The 8,945-nt window shown below is 40.3% G+C and overlaps 1 protein-coding gene across 1 annotated transcript; it reads left to right on the forward strand.

The window, feature by feature from the left end:
- Positions 1–2,673: 2,673 nt before the first annotated feature.
- LOC308102164 (uncharacterized protein) lies at positions 2,674–7,313 on the forward strand (the record flags this gene model as incomplete). The annotated part of the gene is made up of 6 exons (XM_080451765.1): positions 2,674–3,229; positions 3,347–3,510; positions 3,611–3,831; positions 5,675–5,804; positions 6,032–6,132; positions 7,133–7,313. The coding sequence occupies 6 exons, from the start codon at positions 2,674–2,676 to the stop codon at positions 7,311–7,313; spliced, it is 1,353 nt and encodes a 450-aa protein (XP_080307891.1).
- Between the last annotated feature and the right edge of the window lie 1,632 nt (positions 7,314–8,945).

Consider the following 8,945-nt stretch of genomic DNA (forward strand, 5'->3'; position numbering starts at 1 on the left):
CAGCGGGGCAACATCAGCTCCCAGGGGCTGAGGGAATGTGGTGAGAAGCTTGCTGTTTCATTCAGGGATCTCTTCACGGCTACGGAAGATGCCTGAGCTGTGGAAGACTTCCTGCATTGTCCCGAAATGCCGTCCCTCAGTCCCTAATGACTACAGGCCAGTCACCCTAACATCACAGATCCTGCAGCATCTGAGACCCCTAGTGAGTGACCACCTTCACCTCCTCCAGTTCACGTACCAGGTGGACTGGGGGGTAAAGGACGTAATAATCTACCTGCTGAACAGGACCTACACTCACCTCAACACCAAGGACAACAACTTCTTTGACTTTAACACCATCAAGTCACATCTGCAAGTGGATAAGCTTGCTGTGATGCAGGTGGACCACAACATGGTGGCTTGGATCACTGACTACCTCACAGACTAGACAACAGCACGTTAGAATGCAGGGATGCAGGTCAGACATGCTGGTGTGTAACATGGGTGCCCCTCAGGTCACAGTCCTGTCACCCTTCCTGTTCACTGCTTATAGCTCAGACTTGCGCTGCAACCCAAAGTCATGCCACCTTCAGAAGTTCAGCTGCATCACAGATGACAACATGTGTGAGGAGGACGAGGTAGTGAGGGACTTTGTGAGATGAAGTGTGGTGAACCGTGACCTGTGGCTCAACGTTAATAAGATCAAGGTAGATGGTCGTGGACAGATGCAGGAACAAATGGGTCTCACCGGTAAACAGCGTTGTTAAAGGAGAGGTGGTTGAATTTGTGGAAAGTTTCAAGTTCCTGAGAGCGCACCTGAACAATGTATTGCACTGGACTGATTACTCTGCTGCCCTCTACAGTAAGGACCAGAGCAGGCTGTTCTTACTGAGGAAGCTCAGATCCTTTGATATGTGTAACAGGAAGCTGCAGATGTTCTATCAGTCTGTTGTGTAACAGGAAGCTGCAGATGTTCTATCAGTCTGTTGTGTAACAGGATGCTGCAGATGTTCTATCAGTCTGTTGTGTAACAGGAAGCTGCAGATGTTCTTTTGTCATTTTAACCAATTAAACGGTGCTTCTTAAGTTTAGCTGGTCCTAACTTTGTGATGTTAGAAGCACATTGTTGGAGCCAAATGGGTGAAAATGTCAAATGAGTTCCTTGGGTTTGTGTAAACATGGGGTGGCACTGTAGTGCAGGTATTTAAGTTCACGGTTACTGTACTGTCAGGAGCTTTGACCGGCAAGGGCAAAAGGTTGTTGACCGTTGTCGCCATCATGGTGGCGCGAAAATATGTTTGGTTGAATGTTTGATTAATCTTTTTTAGAACCCAAAGATTCGTTTGAATGCTGTTTTTGCACTTTGGAGCTAATAACAGATTATCTTTCTGTATGAAGAACTGACTGCATTGTATGTTTGACGTTGACACAGAACACATAATGTTGTGAGTGCAGAGATACAGTAGAACAGTCTCATCCATATTAATTCATTTCATGGACTTTAAACAAGGTATTGTAACAATGTAACTCTTATTCCTTGGGAAAGGAGGGGGAGTTAAGGCCACTTACCTACCCACCTTCACAGTGATCACTTATCCACCTTAAGTTCCTTATTGAAAATAGGCAATCACACTCATTTTACGGCCAACCAGGGTGATTCCATTTGTCCAAAAACCAAACAGATACCCCAATGATTTTTTTTTAAAGCACGCTGAAATAAACAAATGCATGTATTTATTTGTATTTGTAATTTTCTTTTATGGTTGGCGCGAGGTACTTCGAAGAGTCAAAACAGCTAGGTGGGCCGGTGAGTCGCTTATCATTGCGGCTCGGTGACGTCTTTTTGTAGTATTCCAACCACCGCGGTGGGTAGGTGGTCACCTAAGAGTGGAGCATGTGCACCTTTAGACTTTAATTGCACTGAGCTGTTTGTCTGAAGGCTTGAAGCCTGTCGCTCGGTCGCTGCAACACAGAATTACCATTACAAAAAAACTACATAATGGCAACATGCAAATCACATACAAATGACACTAACGCAATACGTCCCGACCTGTAATTCCACCAAGGCTTGTGGAAATTGTAACAAGTTACTTTGGGGAAATGTAACAGTAATATTATCATTTAAAGGTCATATTATTATTCAAAACATTATATTAATTGGTCATATTACTTGTTACTGGAAGAAGTAATGATATTACAGTAACTTGTTACTTATATGCATGTAAGACCCATGGCGGTTGATGGAGACCAGGCAGGAATCAAACCTGTGAGCTTTGGATCACAAGACAGTGGATGGAACCATTTTAACACAGCTGTTGATTTGATTCATTTCTTTGTATAATATTGACAACAGTTGTGTTATGACGCATTGTGTTTCAGAGAGTGTGAATCTCACCACAGGAGTGATTGCAGGGATTGTGCTCACAGTGATCATCATTGTGGTGACAGCAATACTGGGATTTTTCTACTGGAAAAAGCAGAAGCAAACTAGTAAGTATTGAACTGATTTGTAAATGCATTTTTTTGTAAATCTACATGTTTTTGTTATCCTTTTAGCATAACATTTGACTGTACTGAAATGTTAACAATCTCTTTAATAAAGTAGTCAATCAATCAATCAATTAATCAATCAATCAATCAATCAATCAATCAATCAATGCCATTACAGAGCCATCAGGATCCATTGAGATGAACATGAGACCAGTATCAGGAGAGGAAGAACCACTGAATGATGACAGCATTCCTAGTCCATCACCAAAACCACGAGAATGGCGCCCAGTCAGTGAAAGATGGAGGCCACAGTTAGAGAAGCTTATAAACGTTGATGACTGTAGCGTTAGCAAAGTTGGGAGTCTTGTGTTTGGTAAAGATGAGGAATTCCGCATCGCAAAGGGAAGTGATGGAAATGAGGTCTTCTTGGGGTTAAGAGATGATGGCGCGGAAGTCGCAGTGAAGAGAATGAATGAATTCAACTACGATGTGCTGAAGAAAGAACAAGACGTTTTACGTCTTCCAGACCTTGATCATCCTTCGATTGTACGATATGTTGACTTTATAAAGGATGAGAACTTTGTTTACCTTGTCCTTCAATTATGTGAATACACTCTGGAAGAATACATCACTAAATACAGCCTTCCTGAATTCAGGAGAAAAGAGCTTGCAAATCAGTTTCTGAAGGGTCTAAGTGTTCTTCATTGTCATAATCCTACAATTCTCCACCGGGATATCAAGCCCCAGAATGTCTTGATTGGTAAGTGATGAAAGAAAAAGAAAACAAGCCGATATTATCAGAAATCTAAGCATCTTATGCTTAATTAATCTTTTCTCGATCAAAAACCCTTTTGTTATATTGATATACCCCTTGCAGATATTGAAGGCAAGGCAAGATTGGCAGATTTTGGAATTAGCCGACTATTAAATGAAGGACAAACAACCCTACTCACAAGCGCTTCAGGAACGAGATGCTGGATGGCAAAGGAGACTTTGGATAAACGCGGTGTTATCCGATTTAAAAGAAGCACTGATATGCAGGTTGTGTTGTTTGTATTATTCTGGATGAGAACAATTACATTTTCGACATTAACGTAGTTCACAAAATAATGTCTTACTCATTTTCATGCTCACTGTTAAGGTGGCTGGGATGTTGATATATTACATCCTTTCTGGAGGCGAGCATCCATTTGGTACAGGCGCTAGATGTAATGTCAACATTCTGGAGGGAAACTACAATCTGCACCATGTTCAGGATGTGGTCGCCAAGGATCTCATTGAGAGTATGATCAATGAAGACCCAAAGAAAAGACCAACAGTGGAGGAATGCTTGGCTCATCCCTTCTTTTGGTCAAACGAGAGGTAAGATATTTCTGGAACGATTAAAATAGGGAATGCATGCCCCACCTGGTTATGCAATTCCCCTTGTACCCGTCTGTCTGGGAGTTTTAAGGTGGTCGGTCCCACATACTGTATGTGCATGACCATATACGGGCATAGCAGTCGGAACTTCAGTTCTGCAAAACTGGATATCCGAACGACTCTGCGCCAACTTTAGCCAAAAGCTTGTGTTTAATCCACTTTAGTTCTATTTACATCTGAACAGAGGCATAGTAGCTTAGCTGCAACAGGTGAAGTATTTCCTCTCAAAACGGCGGATTTCAAAATAAGAGTCTCTCGTAATATGATTAGTCAACTGGTTCACTTACAGGAAGTAGAAGGACTAAATTAAAGTATACATGACACACCAGAGCTAGTAACTGACGCTATAATAATTTACCTTTAAAAAATATATATAATTAAATATATATATTTCTAATTAAATATAAATCCACATATAATCATATAAATAATATAACTAAAAAAACATCCTACCGATGCACTGGGACATATCATCAGTGATGTCAGTCAATCAATCAATCAATCAATCAATCAATCAATCAACTATCTATTTCTATAGCACATTTCATACAGCAAGTGCAACCCAATGTGCTTCACAGATCAAATAGGGAAAACATTTTTAAAATATTAATGAAAGGAAAAAAGGACAATCACTTAAAAAATAAAAGTGGAATAAAAATCTAATGAGAATAGAAATTAATGCTAAAACCTAGGTAATGGCAATGCTAAAAAAGTGTGTCTTAAGATGTATTTAAAAACTGTAAAACAGGCTGTTACACATGTTAGGACCGTAATAGCTGAAGGCTGCTTCTCTGTGTCTTTTAGTTCTAGTTTTAGCCTCTGGAACATTTCAGAGACCAGAGCCAGAGGACCTGAGAGCTCTACCAGGCACATGAGAGCATTGAGGATAAATAGGCAGGTTCATTTACATTTAGTGATTTAAGAATCAATAAAAGGACCTTAAAATCAGTTCTAAAACTAACAGACAACCAGTCTGAGAGTGACTTTAAAATGGGTGTGATTTGTGCTCTCTGTCTGGTCTTAGTCAGTACGCGTGCTGCTGCGTTCTGGACTAGTTCTTTTCTATCATGCTAGTTTTTTGCTCTTCTTTTTGCATTATTGTTAAAGTAATACTGCTTTTCCGTAAAGCACTTCTGCTTTATTTTATTTTTTTATTATAGTTTTTTGCTCTGTAAAGCACTTTTTTCATGCTGTGAAAGGTGCTGGATAAATAAAGTTTATTATTATTGTTATTATTATTATTAGTGAATAAAAGCATGCATTAGCCTTTCTGTGTCGGCCTGGGAGAGAAAACAGCAGACTCTAACAATATTTCTCAAGTGATAAAAGGATAGTTTTGTGATGTTACTTGATATGGACCTGAACATATAGACTAGAGTCAAATATGACACCAAGGTTTTTAACCTGGTCCTTGGTGTTTAGTGCACATGATTGTAACCTGGGGTCATTGGGTGTTTGGGGTCTTTCAACCTCAGACACCCTCGCCCAGGCGACCCGACCGGGGTTGATGAGACCCTGGCCTGTGTGTCCCATGGATCTGCCCTCTTGATCCAAAGCCACCTAGTGGCTCTCTCTGTCTCTGCGGCTATCAGATCTGATAGCCTTCCTGTTCGCCTCCCCGGCGATGCCCAGCAGCACAAACACTTTGCAGAGTGAACGCCCTGCAAATCCTCTGCAGCCTCCAGAGACTCACAGCCAGTTCACCAGCCCTGCCTCCTGCTCTGCAAGATGCTTATATTTAAGCCTAATGCTTACAGAATCATTATTATTATTATTTTCACAGGAAAGTAGACTACTTGAGAAGGATTGGAAATCTAAAGGAAGTTGAGAACTGTCGAAATGCTGACAAGGAGCTCATCAGGAAGTTAGACCAGCATGCTGAGCAGGGACAGTTCAACACATGGAAAGACAATGTGAGTAAAAAAGTTTGCTAATAGTGGTAGAACCATTGCATTTTGAGCTTTTGGTCTCTTTTCTGTTTTATTTCTTCTGTCTTTCATTTCTCTTTAAGACCCTATGTAATGCCTTTAAGTAACTTTGTATATGAAAAGCCAAGGTAACTAAAGCCTAATTTCATGCTTACATCCATCCTTATGTTCTAAAGTGAATCTGATCTTAATTATTATTATTTTCTTTCCAGTTCCCACCTGAGTTGCTTCAGAAGTTGGATGGCAAGAAGAAGTCCTACCCTGAGAACTCATTTGGATTGCTGCGCTTCATACACAATCTCCATGAGCACTAGTAAGTAGAATTATACATTACCGGGCGATGGGGTGAACTTCTCCTTTAAAAGTTGAACAATATCGGGAAAAAAAGCCAATATCGGACATCCATACACGGTAGCTTCAATAATCCTCCTCATTCTGGGGGCTTGGTGCAGCCCAGTTAAGTACTTCCTGTTTGATGGTGAAACATGGATGTTTGGCGCTTTACCACGGCCTCGCTGTCGGATGAAAACAAGCACTTTTGATCACTTTTCATTGTTAAGGCCTTTAATTCACCACACCTACCATCAGCTCACAGTACCACTACTTACCAGTACTTGGCCGCAACCTATCCATGCTACTACGCTGAGTTGGCGGTGCCGGGGATCAAATGACCATGACCTTGTGGTCGAAAGGCGAGAGCTCTACCGACTGAGCTACCCGGACACACACTAAAATGCCACAATACATTCAAAATGGCTGACTTCCTGTTAGGTTTAGGTCATGGCTCCAAGTCGGGACATGATACATAAAACCGTAATGTTGGGCTTTAGTATGGGCATTTTTTAGGGGGCGCTATTGAGCCATATGGCTCATTGTGCTTCCATTGAGGACCACGAAAGTCCCCAGGATTTTGTTTGTGTTATCCTTTTAGCTTTAATGTCTTACTGAACCTCCATGCTGTTTACATTTCTGACTAAGAAAGTATTCAATCAATTCAATCAATCAATCAGGACTGATAAAATACTTAATTATTTGCTAGTTGAGTTGTGCATATAAAAGTGTGATTCATTTGTGCTAAAAAATATCAACAACTAAGGCCTCTATAAAGTAATATAATGTAGAAAGTCATAGTTTTACTTTATGTGATGGGAAATGATAAGATGTGTACAAAGAAAAAAAGTGTACACATCCACAAGACAAAGACAAATAAATGTGTTTTTATATTAAAACACATATACAATGAAGTCTATTCAATGTTGTCTTGGATCAGATAAGATGTGGTGTCTTCAGTGATCACTGCTTTGTGTTCACAGTGCTGAGGATGAAGCTCACATTGACCTGTTGGAGATGATTCCTGATCTGTTTGGAGGAGTTTACAAGTTTGCCAAAGAACAAGACTGGAACTCAAGGCCCTCCCTGAAGGACATGTTTACAACAGAAGATGCTATAGAGTCCCCAAACCCTGAGAGCAAGACCAGTCTCAGTCTACTATGAGTCCAATAGACTCATAACTGTGACTCATGACTGATGAGTCCAATAGACTCACAACTGTGACTCATGATCCATGAGTCCAATAGACTCATAACTGTGACTCTTGATTCCAATAGACTCATAACTGTGACTCATGATCCATGAGTCCAATAGACTCATAACTGTGACTCATGATCCATGAGTCCAATAGACTCATAACTGTGACTCATGATCAATGAGTCCAATAGACTCACAACTGTGACTCATGATCCATGAGTCCAATAGACTCATAACTGTGACTCATGATCCATGAGTCCAATAGACTCATAACTGTACATAACTGTAATCCCACTGCAGTCTAGCTGATGTCTGTGAGTGAGAGCAGTGGTGGACAGTAACTACGTTTATTACACGGCTTGGTTGAATGCTCGATTCTGATTGGTCAATCACCAAATTCATCGTTCTGCTATTTCTTAATAATGTCCGCTGAACTCAATAACAGAGCGCTGTCTAATCAAAGACTCAGAGCACCTGATTGGCTCATCAATCTGTCTAATCAAAGACTCAGAACACCTGATTGGCTCATATCAATCTGTCTAATCAAATACTCAGAGCAACTTCTCATATCAATCTGTGCTGCCTGATTTTGTGTCCACTTTCACTTATATATATTTGGGGTGATTTTAAAGGTATCATGACATTCATTTTCACTTTTTTTATTTTCAATGTTTTATTTGGGGTTTTATGACCTCAATTACACCCAAAAAATCTGAACTTAGAACATTCAGTGGATTTTCTGTGGTCTGGGGTTTTCTGAATAATTAGGCTGAAAAGTAATCTGAGCTTGGCCCTTCGACAGTGAGGTCACAGTCGATTAATCCCGCCCACTCTCCTCCTCGCCCCTCCCCTCCCCTATCCTTTCCTTTGGGGGGGGCGGAGCAGAGGCGATGATTGACAGGCAAAATCCCTCACCAGCGACACCCGCAGGCAAAGATTTATTTTTTCATTGCAGTTGAAAAGGCTTTAGAAATGTGAGAGAAAAACACCTCCCATGGATCACTGGAATGGAATTTTCACTTAAAACTTTTTGTACACTTTTGAAGGACCAGGACAAAGACTTTGAATGTGGTGTAAAAGTGAATGTCATTAAACCTTTAAAGTCTACTCTGGCTTTTGTGTTTCACCACAGTTTAAGTTGCTCTATTCAGTATTTACATATTTGACATTCATTTTATCAGTCACGCCCCCTTCCTATACAAACCCATTGCAACTTCAAACTCCATTTTAACCATGTTAGATTCATTGAAAACACACATCCTTGGTTCTGGTGACAGATATTGTCCTTCTTATACCTGAGGGCCGTGTTTTTTGTTTTACATTTTCAAAATAAATATAAAATAAATGAAAAAAGTAAAATCAGTCACCAGAACCAGGGATATGGGTTTTAATGAGTCTATCATGGTCTAAAATTGAATGTAGTTTTATCAGGGTTTTGTTCAGGGTGATAAAGACCTAATCACACTGTCAGTGTTTATTTCTCAATAATGACCTGCTCCCCATTGATTATCACTTGCTTAATTAATGCTTGTTAATAGGAATGTTTGTTTCTAGTGCTACCATGGGGGTAATGCGTTAATATTATGGGATATGTTTACA

The sequence above is a fragment of the Gymnoscopelus braueri genome, assembly GCF_963280865.1.
Source record: "Gymnoscopelus braueri genome assembly, chromosome: 15".
In the NCBI taxonomy this organism is placed as follows: Eukaryota; Metazoa; Chordata; class Actinopteri; order Myctophiformes; family Myctophidae; genus Gymnoscopelus; species Gymnoscopelus braueri.